Source organism: Colius striatus, chromosome 1, assembly GCF_028858725.1.
Source record: "Colius striatus isolate bColStr4 chromosome 1, bColStr4.1.hap1, whole genome shotgun sequence".
Lineage (NCBI taxonomy): Eukaryota > Metazoa > Chordata > Aves > Coliiformes > Coliidae > Colius > Colius striatus.
The window spans coordinates 73,771,315-73,797,235 of NC_084759.1; the positions used below are offsets into that span (position 1 = coordinate 73,771,315).

At 35.3% G+C, this 25,921-nt stretch overlaps 1 protein-coding gene across 1 annotated transcript in view; it reads right to left on the bottom strand.

Moving 5' to 3' along the window:
* ANOS1 (anosmin 1) overlaps nt 1-25,921 on the bottom strand; it is a 133,137-nt gene that overhangs the window by 22,987 nt on the left and 84,229 nt on the right. The window contains exons 6-9 of the mRNA XM_061988544.1: nt 21,284-21,413; nt 12,619-12,821; nt 10,085-10,232; nt 5,512-5,664 (exon numbers count right to left, since the gene is read on the bottom strand). Coding sequence (XP_061844528.1) covers nt 5,512-5,664; nt 10,085-10,232; nt 12,619-12,821; nt 21,284-21,413 — 634 coding nt within the window. The remainder of the gene's footprint in view (nt 1-5,511; nt 5,665-10,084; nt 10,233-12,618; nt 12,822-21,283; nt 21,414-25,921) is intronic.

Below are 25,921 nucleotides of genomic sequence, written 5' to 3' on the forward strand. Positions count from 1 at the left end.
TCAAAATAAATTACATTCTAATATTTTAACGTATTCTAATTATTGCAGCAAGTGATGAGAATTGATGCAGTAAGCTCATAAAGAATTTTTTTCCTTCTGTCTACAGGAAATATTTTATTTTCATACCCTAAAGACACACAGATCTGCAGAAATTCAAAGGCTTTTCAGTCCAAAACCTTATCTCTAGTTACCAAGCCACCAAAGAACAGAAGAAATCTAAGGATCTTCTTATTTTCACACTTTTGGTCTTGATTACTGCACAAAATACTGAGGATCTTAATAGTTCTAACCCGCTAATCCTTTTAAATAGAGGGTACAGAGTGAATCAATTCTTCAAAATGGATGGTACTCTGTGGCTCCAGCACTAAGGAGTTAAAAGTGATTTAACTTGATTCCACCATTTGACATAAATAGCACGCAATTTCTAATTTCACACAGTCAAGATGGCCAAAAAATCTGGCCACAAGCAAGTTATTCTTTTCATTTACAAAAGTGCGATTCATGCTGTTTAAGGAATGTACGATGTTTCTCTAATCCCAGGCCTAAGTCAGAGGTAGCAAGTGAAAGACATTTTCTTCTTTCAGAAAGGAGCTATTGTAGTCATATAATTACAATATTCTTTTGTGATTACTTTCTCTAGCAAAATTATGTGCATATGATAAGCACCTTGTACTGCTTGAAGTGTGGTGTTATTTTTGCTAGCACACTTCCTGTACTAAAGTTATTATTGCCATCATATCAAAGCACTCAAACTGAAAAGATTATTTCAGAAAGAGATTTATTTTAATGTACAGTCCAGACCCTACATTCCATTCATGCCTCATGCTTACTGAAGCTAATGGGACTTAAGAAATTCCACTTGGAGAACAGACTTAAATAAGATTTTCCTGCTACCAAACTGAGGTGCATTATGATGCATACATATTGAAATAGCATCTTCCATACACTTTAACTTAAATACTGTGATCAGTTTCTGAGTACTGAGAAGCAATCATTTCCTTACTGTATAATGAAGTTGGCTCAGTAATAATTTGCAACACCCTCTCTATTGCAGTTGTTGCACAGGACAGTGATCTGATGAATTCTATCCAGAGGTACCATGTAAAATCATGAGCTCCAGTCCTGATGTCATAATTGTGGTCTTTCACTTGCTTTGTAGAGGCACATATGCAAATGACACTGAGGAGCACCTCTTCTTCAAAGTAATAGAAGAATTATCTTTGAATGTCAAGAGAAATCACTATACTTTCTGGAAATCCCAAGGTACACTGCAAGGAACTGCTAGGTAGCCTGTGAAACCTGATATTCATAAAGGACAAATTCCACCTACTTAGGAAATAATAACAGTATCTGTTATAGGGCTTACAGATAGGACTGAACAACTTGATTTAGCGTCATAGTTCTAACTTCAAGCAGATAGCGTGATCAGATGACCTCCAGAGGTCTCTTCCAACTCATTTAAATTATTCTATGATTCTGTTCTATTTTGTTCTTTTTAGAAAGAGTTAAATGGTTCAAATTCAAAAGTGAAACAATTTCTCAGCCAAATGGATCAATGGAAGTAAAATAATAATCTAGAACCTTAGGAAGACATTTGTTTTTTCTTAGTGGTTTGAGACTGTAAGAAACCCACAATATTCTTTCCTTCTGATTCTTCCTGTAATCTATGGTGTACTGTGATGCTACAGTGTTGGTAGGCAATACAAAACTCTTCTTTAGAGCCATCTTGGTCTTTGGTAGAATCAGAAAAACCCAAACAACTCAGGTTTAAGTACAATGGTAGGTACACTGAATTCAGAAAATACAATACAAAATTCTGAGCACCTTTTACTATAGAAAATGAATAACACTCTTCCAAAGAGGAAGACTGCTGTTTTAGTACTTGTTAAAAGTTTTCATTAGAGCTGAAATAAACACGATATCAACACATCATAGTAGCTTAAGTGTATTTTCCTTTTAAAAAAATAATCTAATTAACATTTATTTCACCCCACTGCAACTGTCTCTTGTTAGGACCACAAAATACATCACAGAAAGCACAAAAAACTTGAAGGTCAAACCATGCAAGGGAAAGTTTTCTATGATCAACTTTAATTTTGCTTAGTTTACAGAAGTCCGTCATATTCAAGCTTGAGACTTGAAATTCTTTAATTATTTTTTAGGTCACGGCAAATCTTACCATTACCAATATACTTACTTCTCACGGTTTCATGATGTGTTCTTTATTTTTAATTATTTCAGAGTTATACCTCTAATTTAGGACTATATAATTGTTGTTTTCCTCTACCAAAAAAAGTGATATTTTTAATAGCAAACTACAAAATAGCCAGAACATTAGACCAAATAACAGGTATTCCTGTTTTCACCCATCATGTAGCAGACAAAGAGGTCAATTCTCTGTCAGGAAGGATCTGAACTCTGATTGTCTATTTGTAATAAAAATACCCTAGACATCAGGTCATAGAGTAGGCTGAGGTAAGTTCTTTCTCAGTATTTCCTATTATGGTTGCTGCACTTTTATTCCTCCTACAACTCTCTAAACATGACTTGAGACAGTGAAGTTCATAAAGGAGAAAGATGTGTGGCTACAGTTCACAGCGCAGCTGGCTGCAGTAACCGCTGTCTTTCATAAAGACAGGACATAGCTGATAACATTTCTCCTGCTGTGTTCCTTGCACGGTGAAACAGACTTACTCTGCAGTAAGCTGTCACTAGGATATTTACAGTCAGTACCTCATCCGTATGCTGTATATCCTCCAAACTTGTGTAACAACTTGTAGAAGCTACTAGCTTCTTAGAGCAAGGTAATTGGCTTTATTTCACTTCCACATGAGGCAATGGGTCCTGCTGAGTTTCACTGCATATGCTGTCACTCAGAACATAGATATTTTGTTTTAAAAAAAGAAAAGAAAATTTTAAACAGTGTGACAAACTATCATATTCTGCCCCTCTTCACACACCTTTGCTATCACTGTTTTGTGAGAAAAATGAAGGCATTTTCCATTGCACAGTTGGGGCATATAATTAACCACTCTAGTGATGTGACAGAATTTGTCCCCAGTATGTGACCAAAATGGACCTCTGGGTGCCCCAACTTATGTCACTATGTGTACACAGATTGACACAAGATGAGTCAGTCACAGAGTCAGCTGCTTGGGAACTCGACTAGTCCATCTATCATACAAGCTGATAGCATGTAAATCCTTGTCATTTCTAAAAGGTCAGTGCCATATCTGTCTTTGAAGATCTCCAATTGTGGCGACTACATCACTTCCAAACACTGTTATTTCCAAACTATGAGCCATTATGACAATGCTGACTACCTTTCTTTCTTTTTATAGGCATCTATAGACATTAATATAAACATTACCCCCTGGTATATTTAAATACAGAGGATGAGATTCAGGTCCAGATATAAATGTCAACATTTAGGTATCTTCAATACAATGCCTACTTATAAGCTTGATGTCTAAGTTACCATTATAATTAGTTGACACTAGTTCAAGATACCTACTTTGGAACAAGAATATTGCTGTACTGATCATTAATTTTCCTTCATTAAGTATAACTGTGACTTCGGAAAACTATTCATAAGGTGAATTTCATTTAGGTGTGCTAGCATATTTGGTCATAGGACACATGATATTTCTTCTGGAAACAGACTGGCAGGAAAACGTCTGCAGCTGGATTGATTGTTCCCCTGGGCTGAACCCTGCCTTCAGATTGTGAGTTCCACAATCTCACATTATGCCTGTGGGAGACATTATAGCCTCTTAATCTTTGAATCCTGTCTCTCAATTTTTTTAGTTCTGAGAATTGAATCTCAGTTCACAGAGAGACATTAGGCATCTCTAAGCGTTCTACAAATGAGCTGTCTAGGCTCTATTCTGTACTTAGTAAAGGAGAGGCATCTCCAGAGAATGATTCTGCTGCTGTGTGGGATTAATTGCTTCAGAAGTAACCTGCTTTTTCACTATAAAAGGAGGTCGTACAACACATTGATATCTCACTTGCAGAAGGCTAAAGCTTAAAGGAGATTACTGTCAAGCTCATAAATCTCACTTTGGATAACCAAATCCAAATTTTTAAGTAAGTTGAATATTCCCAATTAAAAATGCCTCAACTTTTCTTTAAACTTAAGATTATTCCAGCTTTTCATGAAGTTAGGCAAAAAATGAAATACAATCGGGAAAGCTAGAAAAAAAGAAAACTAGCATAGCCAAGACAGGTACAAACATACCTTATGGAGCAATAAACATTTGATTTGAATGTGTTTAATAAAGCAGGACTAGAAAGGTAACCATTCAATCAGGCAGGCACTTTTTAAGAAGCAAAGGATACATCTCACAACTCACACCATTCAGTGTGACATGTTCTTATGTTATGTAGCACAACTGAATGGTTATATTCCCTCATTCAGGGTGGTGCTGAATACACTTAAACCCAAAAGAACTTAAACATTTCTCAAATTCTTTGAAAAACTCCAAAAGAAAAGGCAGATAACCGTTTTTTAGCCCTTTACCTCTAACACAAAAAATGAATGGATTTTATACATGTGCTATCACTACACATGTAGATTGCTCACAGTTGAAACGTGTTTAGCACATTTTCAAATCACAGTATATGAGCCTGTTACGGCTAAACTGAATCTGTTATGGATAAGTTGGAGCAAAGTGTAACAATCTATATGTTCCTAGATGGCAAGAAAGGAAAATCCCTTTTTGATTTCTGAATGTGATTAGATACTTAAAATTATGGCATTTTCTTTTAGACTGGAATACTTAGACATATGTTGTCAGATTTCTCTGAAAAAAAAAGACAGGTATGTGCAGCCTAGCACAAAACCATCGTAACAATTTTTCCAGTGGTTGTGGCCAACTATTTATCTGGTTCTAATTCAAGATGACTGATAAAGTTTGTCATCAAACCTATTGTGGCCTTAACATGAGTCAGTATAGCTCTAAATTTTGCAGTTGAAACTACAATTTAGCTCTTGTGACACCACTGCATCCATACACATTCAATTCCTCACTCATTTCTCAGCTGACAAAGTCTGAAAAGTGACACTGCAGTGGCATCAGCTGAAAATCTGCCTGGCAAGTGTATGTGCTTGAGGCCCTCTAACCATACTCCAGAGAGACAATATTCATAGCCACAAAAGCTCTGAAAAACATAAGGCCAAATTCTGCTTCCCTATTTAAAACTTTACTGGAACAATTTCTATCGAAATAAAAATTATCTCAGCCCTGGGAAGATTGTGTCCCAAGATGACTGATTGTAATTTTCAGATAACTGATTGATGTAATTTCCTTCTGCAGGGTATTTACACAGACTTTACACAAAGAGGAGAGGCAATGTTTCACTCTAATGTTAAGGTGAAGACATGGAAGAATGGGTATAGGATTTAACTTTATTGTATAAGGTTCATTATATTACATTAAAATTATACAACCCTGAGGTCGTTGATTAGAGTTCCTCCTTAGAAAAAATAGTAAAAAAGACCTGACATACCCGTCTTCTTCCAGTAGACTTTGACTTGAAGTTGATTGTCCTGATAGAAAGGAGTTCCAACTTTAAGAAAACGAGTGCTTTTTCTTCTTTGAAAGGTTGGGTAAGGATCTATAAGTTCTTTCTGGGCTTTACCAGTGGAAGACACCCATTCCTCTGCAATACAATCATGAAGTCATTTATTTAAGAACAGTGCTGTATAATAACTATGTTAACAGTACTGAAATTTGGAAAATAATAGTATCTTTAACCAAAATTATCTTATTTCAGTATCTAACCCAAATGAAATTAATATAAAAACAAACCATTCATAATGGTTGAAAAGCATATGATTTGTTTAAAATTCAGTCAAAAATATTGTAGACAGAAATATATTTTAATATGAAAATGCTAAGTAAATGTTAAAAAGAATCACAAGGAAAGGAAGTGTATTTTTATGCCGAAGAACAAGAAATGTTAACACACTTTTCAAACAGGCACAGTATCTAGCAGTAGTTCTGTATAATCATTCATAGTCTTTATACTAATTCAGTGTTCTAATACACACAAAACCCAAAGACAGCATTGAGTGTAACTGACAGAGTGCCACATGTGGTTACTACATCAAAGTAAATATAGTCCTTTGGTATGCTATATGAGAACACTGTGGTCAGATTAAAGATCTTTCTTGCTCACTTTCCTGTTTCCAGCAGTGAATGGTGAATGCTTAGGAAAACATTGTAAGAACAGAATTAACTTTGAGCAATTCCCTTCGTATTATGTGCCTAGCTTCCAATAAGCAATGGTAACGGGATGTCCTTCAACAAGCATTTTGCTTGGCAATAGTTTATAAACACTGATCCGAGTTGACAGAATTTCTAGATATGTTCCCTTGAAAAGGCAGCAATGCTGATTCAAACTGAGTTTCCATTGCACTCTTGCAAGTATTTCCGTTCAAATTAACATGACATTTTTGTATTACATTTTAAAAATGGTTGTATTTAACTCAATATTACTGCTAAACAAAAGCTAAAGATTTCAATAATCAGGAAGTGGCCAATTATTAATTACATAATAGAGAAAAAGAAGGATAAACTCAAGTTTCAATTATTATCACAAGTAATGCATAAACTTGAACATTTTGCCCTACATGGTGCTTCAGCTGAAACCCACTTGCTTCTTGGCCAAATGTTGCTTTCTCAATCCATTTCTTCATCTGATATCATTTTACCTTTTCTTTGTTTTAAATTAAAGTAAAACTACCAAATTCAAGAAAATTATTTCTCAAGTTAACCGGAATGTTAATACAACCTAAAAGGAAATGAAAAGAGATAGAGAGAAGTACAAACTTGAATCTATTAGGTACATCTCAAGGTATTTTAATTTTGCTAATTCTTGGCTTTATTGTTCTCTGTCTGCTCCATTTACAGGAAAATCAGGACACCAACTCAAGAGTATTTCTATATAAAGATCAAGAGAGAGAGTCTCACCGTATTTCCCAGAAGAGAAGCATACAAATACAGTGAGACAACGTATTTCTGAGTATGGGGAAATACAATGCCAGAAGGCCAGGGTCAGACCTCACAGAGGTCTGTAAAATTAAATTACTTCAGTGAGTTAAGGACTACTGTCTATTCTGACAATAGGAACAGACACCTAAAATCCCAAAGCTTAATTCCACAGAGAGCAAAGCAACTGGCAGTAAGACTTCAGCAAAATTGGCATGTTGCTTCTGGAACTACTTCCCAAAAGCTAAGGAAGTCCCCAGACAAAGACAGGCTGTGAATATCATTTCCTAGATAATATTTCAAGCAATATTTTTATTTTTCCATATTTCTCCATCTGTTTCTGAGTATTCTCAGAAGTACCTCATGCAGGACTGGCTCTGTACCTAATTTCAGTGAGATTCAGAAGATGAATTTGCATTTCCTCCAAGAATAGTTTTCATTTGCTTTCCTATCTAAGATATAATATAGCCATTTAAAAAAAATGTCCAAAAAAGGTTCAAATACACTTCTCAGCAAAGTTCTCTGTCGACTACAATGTGTGGTATCAGTGATTTATGTTCAAAGTACATTGAATCCTTTATTTCATGGCTTTAACAGCAAGGATGCTCAGATTTGCCAATGAACTTGTGATTGAAGTACTGTTATAGCTTGAACATAACAGTCAAATATTTGAAGTATATGAGTACAAAACCTACTACTCTTAGTATAACATTAGTCTGGTTTAAAAATACAATACACTATAGTTAATGAACTTTTTAGTCCAAAAAGGTCACAATAGTAAATATAGCACAGGGCATTAGAAAGTCTATGCTAATTGGACACTGGCAGATAGCAAACTTTGACAAGTCCCATATGAGGTATCACGTATGTGCACTTCATTTGACAGAGGATTTTTAAGTAATAACTCAGAAGTGATCTGCATCAGATTCTGAAAAACACAGTCTTTGGGGGAAGGAAAAGTGGAACAAAAAGCTTCTACTCTCAATACAAACATTAGTGAGGCCATGGAGAGTTGATACAGAGCTATCAGTGAAGGAGTTTTGCATAGTAAGTAGAATGGTACCAAGAATGATACAGTCCAATCTCAATTACTCAGCTTCAGTTTAGGGTGATTTTTTTGTATAGGAAATCTTTATTTACTATCATGTTTAAAGACTATGATGATCTGACCTAATGTCAGGATTAGCAATAAAGCCTGGCAAACATAGTTGATTAATTATCCCTGCTCCCAAGAGAGGTGAGTTTATTAAGCTATTCTCATAGTATAATGAGAGAAAGAAACTCAACAACTTGCCCAGTGTCACTTTGACTAGGTAGGTATAATGGCACCTAGAATTTCTTTCTCATTACAAGGATACAGCTCAGCCTCAGAATCAGGTGAAATCCAGGCATCGATCTTTTCCTGGGATCTCATGTAAACTCAGTTACACGTTCTTTCTCAAAAGCTGTGACGCAATCCGGTGAAAGGGGAGTACTCATAATCACTTGCTTTGGGCTTCACTAAGGATTTACCCCAAACTTGCCTTATGTACACCATGGAAGTTTAAGCTCATATTATGTTATGGATTTCATACAAAGGCTTGGTGTATTGAAAAGATGAAAACTTAGCCTATTGCTGTTTCTTAAGACAATCCCCAAAAATTAGTAAAAATTAATATGGGAAAAACAAGGATATTTATTTAGGTCTATTTTTTCTTCTTGGTACATTATTGTAGAAAGTAATTGTAGATACGAAAGTTTGTCATAGCTAACAACTACTTTAAAATATTTTACATATGTCCAAAATGAATATGCTTGCAGAATGTATAGAAATTAATTACTTAGGGTGAAAGTAATTACGTTTGTCTTATGAAAATGACAACAAGTAAAGTTTAAACTTGAAGTGTACTTTAATAAGAGAATGGAAATTCATGGAAAATGAAGTTGAGTCAGGGAAAGGTATTAAAAATTATATTCTTTAACATTCTCAGAATTTTGTTGTATTAATTAATCGGAGACACATCAGTAGTTGGGATAGTAATTGAGTATCATATTGTAATTGTACAAATTGTACAAATAGCATTTACCTAAGACTAAGAATCATGGCTACCTTTCAGATTCAGATATTATTTTCAATTATATTACTTTGTGCGTGAGCCTATAAAACCTTAAAGAGATATAACCTGATATCTAAAGATCTCAAGACTTTAATTTGAATGTGAGTCCTATGCACACAATATTTGTCAGTCATGGAATGAGCTTGTCAGTCATGGATTGTTTTAGATTGTCTAACAGAAGAGTTGGTTTGTGTGGTCCAAGAATCTGAATTAACTGAATAATCAAAATAACTGGGATTTTGAAAAACACTTAATTCTAAAATTGTGGAGTGAAGACTGAGAGTCTAGAAAAGACGAGACTGAGAGGAGATCTTATTAATATTTACAAATATCTAAAGGGTGGGTGTCAGGAGGTTGGGACATCCCTTTTTTCTATAGTAGCTAGCAACAGGACAAGTGGTAAGGGGATGAAGCTGGAACACAAAATGCTCCACTTAAATATAAGAAAAAACCTATTTTACTGTAAGGTTTACTGAGCAGTGGAACAGGCTGCCCAGAAGGGTTGTGGAGTCTCTTTCCTTGGAGGTCTTCAAGACCAACCTGGACATGTTCCTGTGCGACCTGATCTAGGTTGACCTGCTTCTGCAGGGGAGTTGGACTAAATGATCTCCAAAGGCCCCTTCCAACCCTATAATTCTATGAAATATTTTTATTTTATCCACTGACAAATATAGTCAATATTTATACCTGTATTGCATTTTAAAAAATATTAACACCACAGTCATGCACATGCCTCTATTTTCATTGTAATTACTTATTATAGGTGAGTAGGCTCTAAGACAAAGAATTATGCAAAAATTGTCACCAATTTTTTAATCAGAAATTAAACATTAAAAAGGCCACTCAGCTTGACTACAATATGATCATTATATGATCAAACTGCCCGCTGTAAGAAAATTAAATTTTTTCAATTTGAGAAATTGCTATACAAAACATTCAAAGTACAGGTAAAGGAGAGAGAAATCATTTACGTGTTTGTATATAATTACTCACTATTATTCCTGGTGTCCTGAGTTGTGCTAAAATGGAGAGAAACTTTAACACTTTTTAGGCGTATCTGACCCCAACGAGTTACTGCCTGCAGTTCTACATTGTAGTTGCTGTTGGGTTGGAGTCCCTCCAGGACCACATAATTTTGGGCCTATAACAAAATAAATATACAAAGAAGTTACAGGGTTACTGAAACACAGGACTCTTTTAAAAGCAGGCCTATTATATTAGGCACACTACTTTTTTTTTACATTAGAAAAGAAAAATTATGTACACATTTCAACAAACTTCCTTCTTTAAAAAAATATGTTTTATTGGACACAGATTTCTGTGACATTTAAAATATATTAATTTTCTTGATGTTTACATAATTTTGACAGTTCCTTGACAAATACAGATACCTATTATTTTAGGCCAAAACTAAAGTTTTTTGTCCAACATAATAGGTTTTCTTCTTATGCCAAAATTATTTTAGCCAAAGAAATTGAAACATTTTAGCTGTCAATTTCTGTGTTAGTAAAGCAATTGAAAACTCTCTCTAGAGACAATCTGAAGACAGCCAAAATCCAGCACTTAGTAATATTTGTAATATTTGTCAATATTCTCTATGAAAAAAACCCCAAAGTAGTCCAGAATGAAAAACAATCTCTCATTAATAAGAACACTTCTCCTTTATAGAATGGAAAACAAAAAAGAAAAAATATAGTTTACACTGTCATGGAAATGTCTTAAATGGGGAAACAAGATAGTAACATTCTCACTCCTTGGTCAATAATCCATAAATTAAGACAAGTCATATGATATTGTGAAGCAGATTCAAGGCTTCTAAGGAGTCTTACATTTCTCAGCTTTAAAAAATCTATTTATAAAATTGATCTTTTAGATTGTTTCTCAGACAGCAGGCATTACTCCATGTTTTCATTAGAATTTGTGCCTCTGAAGTGTGACAGTCCATTCAGAGTGAAAAAGATAACCATGTACTGCCATATTTAACTGTCATATTTCAGGGATTGTCAACTGCATTTAATATTAATTTCCTTTACTTGTTTTGTGCTGAGATAGATATTTGTAACATTGACTATAACTCTTAATTAACAGTATTAATGCCAGAGTCAAATTATTTGATTGTCTACCTGAAATGATTTCATGCAGAAGTCATTATGATTACATCTAAAGGTAAAAACTGGGCACAAAAAATCATCAATTCCCTTTAAAAATAAGATTTTACCACCTTCCTTTTTTTTAAAAGTTTCCTGCATTTTTCATTTTTAGACCAAAGAATTGCTTTAATATTCAAATGTCTATTGATTAGCAATACCATCCAGAGTATCCTGTAAGGAAGTCTGAATCTCACTGGCATTGCCATACAGTTTCATAACATCCTGCAGAAGAAAAAGTACAATAAGCCAACAGCAATATGGAAGATATTCTTAGAGTTCGTCTTTTCTCTAAAGTATGCCTTAGTGCTTCTGAATTTCTCTATATTCCAGGTGAGAACTTGGCTACTGTAAGGTTGTGTAATGGATCTGTTTTTATGTGTGTATACGTAGGATGCACCCTATGCAAAATGCCAATACAATATTAAGGACTCAGCTCAATTTCTGAATTCCCTGGCTTTTGTGATGGAAGGACCAGCTTGTGAAGAGAAAGTTCTCCTATATCTTCAATGAAGTCATCTTTGTCATGAAGTTCTCTGGTCAATGGTAACTTTCTTGAGAAACGCAAACTTTGCTACATAGTACAGTCCAACCCTACTCCTATCCTGGCACCTTTAAAAAGTACAAAAAAGAACTAACTTTTATTTCTGTGCATATTTACTTGCATAAGTTCAGCACATAGCCTTCCTTGCTTTTATTTCTCTTGGGGTTTGGTGACATGGGACTAAATTCTCACAACACAATTACTCTAAGCACAGGGACTTAAGTTTAGCTTGTTATCTCCAATTGATTTCTATTTCTATTAAATACTTGAAAACAAATTGCAATATGCTTAAGGATATCACAACATATAGTTTGCCAGTAAAGAAGTATTCAATACGCCATTCAAGAAACACATAGAAACTTGCTGTTATTTGGTACATCAGCTTATTTAAAGAGTTTTGCAGATGGTTTTTCCTTGGACCTATACTGATTATTTAATGGGTACTGTACATGATAGCGTCACAAGTTTTATTTGCACAGTGAAACAACAATGTGACAGTTGATGTCAGGCTTTTTAAACAAAACAAGTATTGTATCTTTCAGAAGCCCTAATAAAATAAGACTGAAGTTAAAGGACAAACAGCATTTAACTATTCATCTCTCCTGTAATATCTTATAGGATTTACCTGCATTTTAGAGGAGAAATCTTCCAGAGTTCAGTGAAGGATAGAGATTGAGAGATTAAATTTTTTTATGGAGTTGGTGATACTGAAAATTACAATCACTACCTAATCAGCTGATGAAATCAAAGTGATTTATCACATATTTTATACTTACACTCTATTTTGTAAGAGAAATAAGCCATATTTGTGTACCATTTACTATTTTCTTTCTTACCCCATCGGTAATCTTCCTTCTCTTTTTTTTAGCTGGGATTACATATTTGCTATATGTCCAGCTCCAGAAGACTTTGTAGTGGTGTACAGGGATATCAGGCTCTTCTGGAAGATCCCAAGTAATCATTACATTTACACTTCCATCATTGTTTGCACTGATATTGGCAATTCTGATATTAGATGGAGCTGGTGGAGCAGATGGGTCTGAAATTTGAAAAAAAAAAACAGAGATCCTAAACTAAAGATCATCTTCAGTAAGGTAAAGATCATCTTCATGATGATTTATATATTTACCAAGCACACAGATGCTGCATTACACACTCCCAATATACTGAAGAAAATTCAGACAAAAATTTCCCATAAATGATATGGCTTCTTGTAAATTCTAGGAATTCAAACTCTACTAAAATAAAAATTACGGCTTAGCATCTAGATTAGTCATTATTCCCTGTTCTTGGTAGATCACCAATATCACAAAGTTTTATAGATATGTGATAAACTATTAGTTTTGTTTCTATCATTCACTACTTTAAATATATAGTGAGTGCAAAACACTTCTATTGTACAAATGGCCATGTAGAGTCGCCACAGAGTTGTATGATGGGGATGCTGAGTATTTTTTCAGCTAGACAATTCTCAGATGATAAAACTATGTTTCTGTATGTTGAATCTTTATTCAAAATTCTAGTACTGATATCTACAACCATGGGACATAAACACATTTTTAGAACAAATATAGTTAAGACGTAATGACGTATTATGCTGTCCTACAAATCTATGGAGCTTTTTTAGAACAACAAAAAGCCATTAGCCACCCGCATGATTTATTTTGCTAATCTGCTTTAATCTCTGGTCAATACAAACGGAGATATTATTCGGTCAGTTGTCTTGGTGCTGACCCTAGAGTTAGGAAGGACACCTGACAGTCAGAAGTTCTAAAACTGAGCCTCTTGTGATATTAAATATTGAGTCCTCCTGGCAGATCTACTATATAATATCCTGGTTGCAAGCAATGTGCATCAAAGGAAATTTTACAATCAAGCTTCTGAAAATCAAATTTGCTGTTTAGGAACACTTATATTTAATACTAATTTTTAGCTCCTAGTTTTTTTTTTTTTAAATGTCTATGGTACACAAACATTGATAAGAATATACTAGGAAACTGTAAACCCAAACTCTAAATAAAAGTGTTACTCAAAAAAACCCTAAAAATGGATCAAGTAGAATAAAGGAAATTCGTAGTAATTAAGGCATGTTATGAACTTGCAGCCAACAAAAACAATCTGATCAAAACCACAATTTTCATTAGGTTTATGCCCAAATGAGCCACTATTTATCTGCCAGATATAAAAATAGAGGTGTGCAGAGGGTACATCAGACATTCATTTACTTCGTGGCTCACCTGCATCTTTTTATAAACATAAATGAGCTGTTAAATAAAATGCCAGACATACTAAGTTCATCAGATAACCCCCAAGACAAACCGCACTGAAACATTCCATGATTTAGTTCACCAAAACAGACACATTCAGAATTAATGAAGACAACATTTCCCTTTTAAAGATCAGCTGATGTGACATAATGGCTTATTCTTGTTATTTAACAGGACTTGGTTAAATAACAATGGATGTTCCTGTTTCCTCACACATGACATTTTAGTTAAATAGTAACATATATAATTCAAACTAACTTTTTGGCTATAAAAGCTATAAAGCATACCTGAGTTTAAGAATTCTGGAAATTTAACTTAATTTCCCAAATAGTGAGAATTCCTTACTTTTTTTTTTTTAATCAGCTGGTAAGTCAGTCCATTTTATTATCTTCTGGTTTTGAAGATGCAATGTTCTTACACTTATTTCCTTACCTGTGAAGTAGCCAACAACTCCATCTTAAAGGATATAAAGCTATTTATATTGGAAGGGATAAATTGAAGAGATCAATTTAGTTAAATGGTTTGTGCTGTTTTCTAACACAACTTTTTACTTACTCTTATTGTTTAATAAAAAAATAGATAAAAAGTGAAATTTAGGTACAATAAATATAAACAAAATCATGATTCATAAAATAAAAATCTTAACTATTTCTCTTCAATGATTTAATATGTTATAAGACAATGTTTTATGGTAATAAAACATTAATAACCTGAAGTGCAACACGATCATATTACTGTAGGTGAATTATTCAGGTTATCTCCCAGAAGTACTATACATCATGTATTATGCATATATAACATATGGGATAGAATTAAAGTGTTTCAGAGAATATGTCTTCACAAATGGTCAGATACAAGCAAAACCAATTCTAACCATAAAACATGTTCACCATCCACAAAACACTCTTGAGAGTCATTTAAAAAATCCGAAAGTTAAATGAAATAGCTCTTCTGGACAAAGTGTCTTACATGAGTAAAAATATTTTTTAAGTTCTATTCACAAATTTTTCATAGGTCTAAATAGCAAATGACCAAATTTATCTTCATCCTTTTCAAACGTTTCTCTGCCCATAAGAATGCAAGACAATGTGTAATTTTCCTTGTACAAAGCTAGTGATTGACCAGTAGAAAGCTTTTATATGCCTCAGAATTGAAGTGTTTGTTTTTTACATATATCCCTGTTTTTCACAGTGACATAAGCAGTCAAAAACTCAAACTAAGGAAGAACTATATGCATCTGAAAGCAACAGATCATTTCTTCAGACTTCTATAGCACTGGCATTTCATCCTGTACTTTTCATAATTGTACAGTTTATTGAAAACTATATTCCTTTTGTGTTCACTAGAAACAATCCAATCAGCAGAAAAAATGCCGACTCATATTTAAAAGAAAACCTAGTAGTGTTTCTCCTTTGCTAACGGCGAATATAAACATTGTATTAAAAATCATTCGGTAATTATAGTTAAGGAAAGAAAGAATGTCCTCTTAGAAGGAATATACCCGTGAAATAATATTACAGTAGTAGAAACATTTTCCTTTGTGCCTCCTTTCCTCAAAGTCTCTCTTATGCAAGCTTTGCAAATAGCATCCACAAAACATGCCTTTGAACAGGAGAAAGAATGGTAGTGGTAGTGGTAGAAGACAGAAAGGAAGTTCTTCAGTTGACAGACATGAAAAGGCAAGATATTTGAATCTGCTACATTTCCTAGAATAGCTTTTTTTAAAGATTGTAGAGACACAACAGAAAGACATTTATTGGATTTGTGGTGTATTAGCTGAAATATGAAGCCATTTACTGAGTATTTTATACCGGATGAGGATCCAGTCCATATCGAGTACTTCAATACTGCTATATAATTTCTTTATCTATTTCAATATAGTTCTGTGACACTTACTGCTATTACAAATGTCAGAACTACCATTTTGTAAGCAAAAAAACCTCAAGGATATGAATCTTTTCTTTCATTTGAAAGGACTAGGTGATGCTAGCTGCAGCTTTTCCTTTGCAGTTTAAACTACAACTCAAATAAAACAAAAGTCATTATATCTATACTAGAATTTGGCACAGATAGTTGTCCTCAAATCTGAACATATTCTGGTCTCAGCAGTCTGACAAGTAAATCACTCTCACTTCTAGAAACGATAACTTCATTAGGTCAAAGCTGAAGCTGCTGTTCCAGCACGTGGAGTAAGTTCTGCATTTGTCTAGATTGTATTAGGCTTGACTATACCCAAAGGACTTAGATTTTTGTCCTGCTGGCTACTCAGCCAAGTAAAATTCTGTCTCCAGTCCCCAAAAGGGAGATTCCTTGTTGCAAGTAACAGAAAGAAAAAAGGAAAGAAAGAAGGAAAGAAGGAAAGAAAGACAGAAAGACAGAAAGACAGAAAGACAGAAAGAAAGAAAGAAAGAATGAAAGAAAGAAAGAAAAAAAAGAAGAAAGAAAGAAAATCCTCACATCATTACCATTTCAAAACGCACATCTTCCCACACTCGTATTTGTAAACATAGTTATAGACAACTTATATTTTACAAAATTCTTTCAATCCATATGATCTGGAATCTCTTTTGCAAAATTAATCAAAACAGTATGGGCAAGCTATGCATAAGAATCACATCATACACTGCTGCAATGCATCCATGTTAGCTTTAATTGTGGCAGCTGCAGTGAAAACAGTAAATTATTTGGAATATAGGTCAGCAAATGAAATAATGACATTGGGATCAGAATTCTCTTTCTGAGCTGTAAAAGTGAAAGCAAGTTTGATTCTAATTTAAATTCTTTTTTATAGAGCTTTTTTCTTTTTTCTTTCTTATATGGATCTCCTATTGCTATCTTTTAAACATTGGAGCTTCCAACTCTAAAAATCTGCTGAAGCTGCTCTACATACAAGTTTCCAGCCGTTAAACAGTTCCAAGGCATAAGTGGGAAGACTGGCTTTGCCCAATGGAAATGGCACACATAAACCAGCTGTGCAACAGTATAAAAAAATCATTGGTCCCAAAGGAGCAACAGAAAGAATTTTATTGCCAGAAGTGGGTGTCTGTTCTGGTTTTACTAACACTCAGTAATGTATGCATGAAATCACATCCAGCATGGTACTCATGTGCTGTGAAAACAATACTGTCTGCTTCCTTTTGCTTGACAATTTATCCTGTGTATGCTAGCAACTAACTTCATGTTGCAGATAAAAACCTCCAGTAGAAGTAGGATTGGAAGGTTTGGGCTCATTGTGTTGATCTCATAGCCTCTTTTTGTCTTGAAAAAATGGCCTACTATGTAACAACAGACTAGCAAGACAACATATTATATGAAAATGCCTAACATCCCTCTAGTTAACTGCAGTCTCAGTTACAAAGAAATTGTTCTCATCATAAATCAGAAAAAATAGCAGAAAAAAGTCTACAAATTCTTACCCAAATAAAACAAATTAAAAATAGTACTATTAATGCTGAGTAGCTTCTGATCAGTTGCATGAGGCTACCCAGTGCCTGCCAAATGGGAGAAGAGCAGAGACAGCTTTTCATCCAATGAGGCTCATTTATAGATTGCAACATTTCTCTCCTGCTTCCAAGGAAAATGAAGCAGCTTAGAGAGAGATAGACAAAATATGAGGAGAAATATATCTGTACATCTAGAGATCAAAAATGTTCTGCCAGGCACTCTGTTGGCTTTATCTATTGCTGTTATTTCAAATTGATGCCACTCAGTTGAAGATGAAAAAGAAAGTATACACTGCTTAAGCTCTGAATAAATTATCTCAGCTGTGTCACTGATTATTTATTATTTACAGATTAATTCCATAAATGAGCACATGAGGCAGTGTAAAACAACTAATAAATCTTCATCTCAAATGTTTACAGTATAAGAGCATCAAAAGCTGCAGTAGATAAAAATTCAAAACATAACTTGATGAAGAGTGATAGTTAAAAATGCTTGATGAAATACTCTTATTTTCCTGGTTTTGTTTGTTTCATGACTGGGAGATTGAATTAATTTGGGTAATAAAGAGTTTTATTTACTGATAGAAAAGATAATGGAAATTACATACTTTAGAAATTTTTTTTTACTTAAATTTTGACTTAAAGTCTTAATTTTCTGCTTCTACTTAAGAGATCACATTTTTTACGTTCGCAAAAAAACACAAAATAGTATAAAATAGTATTGTGGTAAGCAGACAAAAAGACTCTCTCCAAGTAATTATAGTACCATTTGAATGGTTTTTTTTTTTTCATTTGAGTGTTCTTTTTAACAGCTTAAAATATTTAGAGACAGACTTTGTGGTGCCATACTCCTCCCTAGATTCAGATTATATATCATGTTTGTCCTCCTTTAAAGACAAAAACAAGCCCAAATAATTTGCTCTTCGTTATAACTTATGAATGATTGGTGAAAGTTCAGCATCTTGCATGAGAAACTGTCTTAAGCATTGCTGTCATGTTTGCTGATCAAAGGGTTTCTTTTTGAAGAAAACTTCTGTTAAGTCTGGTGAAAATAATAATCTTCTCTTGGTCTTGGCACAATAGGGTGAAGTGAAACAGTACAAGAACTGATGTGAATTTCTGTCCACACTTCACACAAATGTAGCACAGGCAGTCAGCAACCTTCCAAAGGTGATGTGCCAAAGTCCACTTTCCTCTTCCAAACTGAAGGTTAAATGTGCCTGTCAGAGCATAACACAGGCCAGAAAATCCTGGCACTCAAAAAACTAGGCACATCTGAGCAGCAGCTTCTTGCCTCTTTGCTAGGCAGGGGCCGCCACATCCCACTGAGCTCCAAGGCAGTAATTAAATGTCTGTATCACACTATAACTGCTACGCTATGAGGACATGGAGGCTAAGAGATACTGATTGATGCAACCCAGCATCATTCCCAACAGTCACCACTGAGCGGTGTCTTCATGTTTCACCTGGTGAAGGCGATATCTTTGTAATAACCACTGACAATACCAAAGCCTCTAAAATAGTAAAATGAGCTGCCAGAGCAGGATGATTTTGGCTACAAAGCTGAGAGCTAACTGAACTCGGTGTTTGTCTGGCAATTCATGTTTCTCTGCCCAGCGCTGGAGTTCAGATTTGAAATTTGTTATTTTGAGTTACAGAAGCGTTTCAAACAATGCTGGCTACATACTTTCTGTTATTACCAAGGTTTTGTTATTTTGGTTTATTAGGTAAGAACATGCAGAGGTACTACTGGCTGCCACTGTCCCTGACTTAAAAACCTAAAAGTGCTCTCCACTTCTAACAGATAGTTGTAACCAGTACTGAAGCAGAGTAAGTGCTTCGGGGGTAGCTGCAGAGATCACAATAAAAAAAAGCAATTCCGGTATCTAACATGTCATCATTTCAAAACCACAAGCTCCTGAAACACAGATCACTGCCAATTGGGAGACTGTTCTGAAGAAATATCCTTGTGTTCTTATGCTGCTCTTTAATTGTTCTCCAGAAACACACTCTTGGCTAGGATACTGGGATAAAGAGACCTTCAGTAGACTTACTGTGGATATTCTTATATTCATTACAAATGTAGGTATTTTGGACAATATACTCCTGTGGCTAGCACACTCAGTAGGGGATGGATTTTTTGGAAAGTAACATAAATCCAGCCTTCAAATATCACACTTAAGCCAAAATCTCAGTGTTACCATGCTATACCTTTACGTAGTTGCAATTATAGTGGTTCAAGGCAGAACAGTTGGAAAATGTTTACAAATTCAGCAAAACAACAGACAATGATCTCAGTTTAAAAGAAAGTTGGTGCCAGATTCAGCTAGTAAGTGCTGAAGTGTTGCTCATGAAGAAAAGCAAAGAGAAGGCTACTGCTCCTCCCGAGTCCTTGCAGTAAGCTCAATATAGCTTGAAGGAACTGTATTCTTGATATAACTGAAATGGTACTCCATTTAAGTATAATAAATTCTTAAAATAATACTTCTTCTATACATGAAGAGGTCTGCGGTCACAGTAGTGACGGGATGCCTAAGTCAGCCAATCTTTCCACCACATTGTGGTTATAGCACCAAAAAATTTAAATCTAACGTATACTTATTCAGTCAGTAATTAAGCCATCCATACCAGTAAAAACACTTCCATGTCTCTGTAACTACATCTTCAATAAGAGTTTTTCTAAGATTGACTGGGGTCAAAAGCTAGCACAGGAACACAGAGACGGTAACTGCCTGTATTGCAAAATACTTCTGTCTGTAAAGAGGAAATGGATTCCTCAAAGCACATGTTATACCAGTGTAAAGACTCTGTCACTACTAAAACAAAGACAAGCCTTTCTGTTAGAAACTTAGCTTCTATTAGAAACTACCTCTATTAGTGGAGTGAAGAGTGTTAGGTCTCATTCTTTGGCATTGAAGTCAACTAGCACGGTCTGGCCACACTCGCATTATCTATCGACTGCCTTTAAGAAAGGGTGACCACATCCAGGCCATAAGTTGGGAACAGTTTCTGGCCTAACTCCTACACTATGCCTAAGAGCCATGTGGAAAAATTTTGCTCTATGTCAGTCAAAGGCAGACCAGGGACAATGCCAGCAACTTCACGGGATGGGAGATCCGTTTCTATCTCCCCCATTCCCCAAGTACCATTCATTGGTTTAGAAAGATTTTTTGAAGTTCTTTTATTACCCAAACCCTTGCAAAACCGGAAACTGCAACAAAATGCCTACAATACTTTGTGGATTGTCTGGCATGCCTTTCCAATGACCAAAAACATGCTACTTAGCATTTAAACCCTTTTATTCTTAAGCCCTTACAATTAGTGCCAGTAAGGGGAAAATTCTATTAAGGGAGCCTGCAGTTCCATCAAAACAACACTGCTACATTTAGATACATGCAACGAACTATTTCAATACTCTGTTAAACTTACAGTAGAAACAGATTTCTCATACCTAAAAAGAAAAGTAAGAGAAATCTCTTCAGTAACACACTGAAACCCCAATTCCTTCACGATTCATGGTCAGGGTCATATTGTTTGATACCAGCTGTGTGGAAACTGTTTAAAAGAAGGTTTACTCATTAAGACCTCTTACTGATAAAAAGAATGGCATCTTTAACCTTTAAAGCCTTTGTCGACTTCAAACAAATCTCACACCATTTCTAAAGGCAGAGGCAAAATTACTCAAAACCCCACTTGTTAAAAACCTTCTCCCACAAAAGTAGGCAGATCAGGTTGTGCCCCCATGTGAGTGGGCGGAAGGTAAGCACCAGACATAGCAAACTAAAACTAACCTTTCGAGGATCGGAAGTGCTTGCTGGGTGCCGTGAAGCCCCTTGTCCCATGCACATTCACAGCTGCCACACGGAACTGGTACCACCTGCTCGCTCGGATGTCTGGCAGCCGGATACGCTCGTCCGTAGTCTGGTGGGGAAAATGTCACACTTACAGTTATAGTTGTGGCACAGCTAGTTGTGCTATCATCTCCCATGCAACACTGGTTAGTCAGACTGAATACACACCAGTGTCAGCAGGCCATATGCAACCTCCTGGCCTAACTGTGAGTATCATACTGCACTGCAAAGCAGTGACAGTTGTGAACAAAACTGTGTAAATGATCCATTTTATACTGCACTGCAGGTGTCTTCTGGAAAAAGTAACTTTTAGAAAACTGACAAAGTGTTACATTCACAAAACTAGTTTTCCAGTTGTCACAACCTTCACCTGTGTATAGCTTCACCTAGCTACTCAGGTGTTGACATTGCAGGGATCTCATTGCTTCAGGGCACAGGACTGATTTATCCAGTTCTCAGAGAATTAGGGGTTCAAAACAGTATCACAGAATCCAGCACTGTAAGAAACCCCCTTTTTCAGGTTCATAGAAAACACAAAATGCTCAGGTAATGAATGTAAGCTCTCTTCAGGTCTTTGGCATTTATGTCAAAAAGACACTCAGCCTTAACTCTTCCCTGCAGGCTCTTCTCAGGTCATAGATGACCTTTTCTCCAACAACATCCACTGAGACTGCTAGTGTCATGGGTTCAATTCCCAGCTTCTGTGACTGTTTTAACTGCTGAAATACAGCAGAAGTATTGATGCACTCTGAACTCTTTCAATAGGACACGCTTTACACACTATTATTCTGAGCCCTGATTTCCTCTATCTTTTTTTCATTCTTCAAACTTTTAAAGAGATGTCTTCTGCACTGTTTCCTATTTTTCCTAAGGTATAAACACCACAACTGAACACAGCCTCCCGGTAACTGCTGAATCTCTGCCAAGTACAGGAGACGTAGAGTTTTTGTAGAACTCATCAGAAACCCATCCACTTCTTGCAGATTTTTGTAATTATCTCTCGATTATCCAGTTTTCAATTTATTTTAGGATGTCATGTTTATTGCATTTTCATTTAATTCTTTAATCAAAATAACACATGAAGCTGAACCAAATGTCCTGTTTACGTCTAAATATACTGAACAACTATTACTGGTTATAATTTCTGACCTAACATAAAAGCTCATTAAAAAATATAGTGGCATCCATTTCTACAAGGTCTTTTTTTCCATAATTTCATAAACTCACCTTCTTTGTACAGGATTCATTATTACTTACAATGATGCCAAGTAGTTTCCCAAAAAAGACAGCACAATTTCTGCTTTTTTGTTCTTTTTCCAATATGTATAAGCAAGTAGCAGTTGCCAACCTATCTCAAATAGCCAGAACTTCACAAAATTGCTTCAGCTCTCCAGCAATGGTATTTTTAGAGCCCTTACAAAATTTTTAGTTGTTATTCTGCACTTAATATCTTCATTTGGTGACAAGCAAAATTTAGGGAAATAGATATCTTGTTTGTGTGTGCACAAAAGGAAAGATCCTTTCTAAACTACACTACCAACTGCTCTCTGACTGGGAAGTGTTGAAGGCTTTGAGGTCCTCACATATAGATTTTCAGAGGAGTTCTCCATTCAGACAGCTGTTATCTGTCTTAGCTTAAGCAGGGGTAATAGTCCTGACTCTTCGACTGTCTGTCTCGTCTTCTTTCCTTTTTTTAACTTTTATGTTACCTATACAGGGAATTATCTCATCCAGTGAAGAGGTTCCGCTGGGGAAGAAAAAGCCGATTGAACCAACATTTACTATCTTTTTTTTTCACTGGAGCACCCAAACGTGCCAGATTTTTCCAGCATGCTAGTCACATATTCCAGAATTTACAGATAAGGCACAACAGTGAACTACAGTACTATAATCTATCACTAGATTAATTGAAAAAAACCACAAGGATATATTCAGGCTACTTTTGCAACTGAAATCAGTGTCAGGACCAATATCTACTTGTAATTAACAGATAACATAATGTAAGCTTTTAAAAACAGATTAGCAAGCATAATCTGAATAGACCTGACTCCAAATTTCTCAGCTAAGAAATCTTGTTTGTCATTTACATCAGTTCAGATATTCTGTTAGGTTTATTAAAATAAATTATTTCAGTTGTGACAGTGTTCTTTGGCAACTATGCCTTGGGCCTATTACTTTCATCGTTTTTTTTTTTCTGAAAAGCTCCTGTTAAACTCAATGGCATGCAGGAGCTCTATCTGTAGCTCCTGCATTACAAACTACTTTGGCACCTCTAAGCAACATGTAGGTAGACTTAACAAATTTCAAGAAAGAGCTAAATACTACTGAGATGTCTGATACTACCTTACTGGTAAATTGAATTTTTTCTAGCTTTTCTAATTTAGTACGTTGCAAGCTGACAGTCCTTTCAATATGTCTTATATTAACATAAGCTCACCAAATAGTATGCTGAATGGTTTTAAATTACTAATGGCTGAATTTCATCACACACCTAAAATTCTGTTTGAATATGAGAGAAACTAAACAATAATTTTACTGTTTTCTTAGAATATATTCTAAGAATATAATTTCTTTGTATATATTCTTAAGTATCGTAAATAAAAGAAACAAAAAGATCACTCCTCAAATCATTATGAAATCATAATCTGTTTTGGCTACACATTAGCCATTTACTTCAAAGAGGAATGTTTTGAAACTAGATTTCCATTCTAACAGGCATTTGATTTTGGAATAAAATAATGTGTCCCCAGAAAAAATCCCTGGCCAATTTGTTCATCATCAGCACCATCCAAAGTTCAATGAAGACAAGGGAAAGTCCACATTAATTACATTAGGATCCAATTTTACATAAGAGCAGCCTGTAATTGCAATGACATAACCTGGAGAATACAGAGAATTGCTTGGCAATCCTTCTCAAGAGTGCATTTCAGGTCCAAGAGACAACAGGGCACCTGCAACAGCCAGCAATAAGAAAAGGGTTTGGCTTTCACATGAGAATTTGTCTGAGATTTGCACAGAGATATTTCTCTTCCAGTGGCCCTCTCCTGAAAGTAGCCCCCTCATCTTATCTTTCAGAAGGAGATTATTTGCTATTCTCTTCAAAATGTCTACAGAAATCTCCCCCTGCCACTCACACAATTGACTAATGATTGAGGTACTTTACCCAGAGCACAGATGACCTTCCCTTCAATCTCATCCTTTGACAGAGAGGTTGGAAAAAATATTCCCCTGCATCTTGGATGTTGCATGCTATTTTGAACTAGACTATGTTCTAAGTTCATGGGCAAAACTGCTCCTTGGAAAAAGGAAGACTGAAAGCTTCAACTCCTTGTAAGGGGAAACATGAGATTACTTTGGTTGGGAAGTGAGAAGAAAGAGAATACGTGACCCAGCAGCATAGCAGTTAGACTATTCAGATGAGACTCTTGTGTGGTCACTGAAAAGGGGTTTTTTCTGTCTTACATATATGTGTAAAAAATGGTGTAAGAATGTCTTCATTGCTAAGACCAGTAGAGAGGACTCTCCCCTATCCAAGGCTTACAGTAATCTATGGACTGTTTCACTGTATCCATTCCCTTTCTTCATACTAAGAATCCTGGATTCCTTTCTGTAGTGCAAAGGTTTAATGAAAATAGGAGAGGACAGCCTTACCCTGCTGAATTCATAGCTCTACACCTTCTTTTGAAACAATACAGAGTGATAAGAGAATCTGCAGATGAGAGAATGAATATCATCCAGGAAACTAGAGGAGCTGAGGTTGTGTTTTTCTGTGATACAGAAGAAACTTGACAGTGCTGCACTCATTAAACTATCAAAAGGAAACAGACTTCCTCTATTTTTCATGAATGCAATCCCACACAAGGAGGACGCTCCTTAAAAATGCCTACAAAAGCAAGTCTCTCCTGGCAGATGGAGAAAGAAACCTTTAGTGTACAGGACTGGTGGTTAGCTCCAGTAGTGATTTATGATTGTCAAGGGCTGAGAAACTTTTTGTGATTGTCAAAACTGGAACTTTAAGTGTCTCAGAAACCTTTAGTTTTAAAAAAGATTAGTTGTCCATGGAGTTTAGACAATTCCAAGGTGAGCTACTAAGATCTGTCACAAGCAAGGTAGTAGTAAATACTGACCCTCATTTGTTTTAATAAAGGAATAAGCTAATAAGTAAACCACATTACTGTCTATCCATATGTATGCAATATATGTGTATGTGTGTGTATACATACATATACATATACACACACACATACTCACATGTACTTGACATCTATTCAGAAAACACAGACATTCCGTCTGAAAATAACTGACTTGGCACATTTGAATTAAATTCATTAATTACCTCAATATAATTAAATATCTAAGTTTCTAATGTAAAAAGTAATACTATTACTTGTAAAAAGCATTAGCACCAAACAGACTAAGTTTGTTCACAAAATACACAGTATTCTTATAGGATAGTGGAGCAGGTTCTGCTCAGCTGGTTAAATCTTGAAAAACAGTAGTATAAGAAACTTGCCATAACTACTTATGACACTGTATATCATAGCTGACTAGGCTAACTAGTATCTTAGTTCCCATATT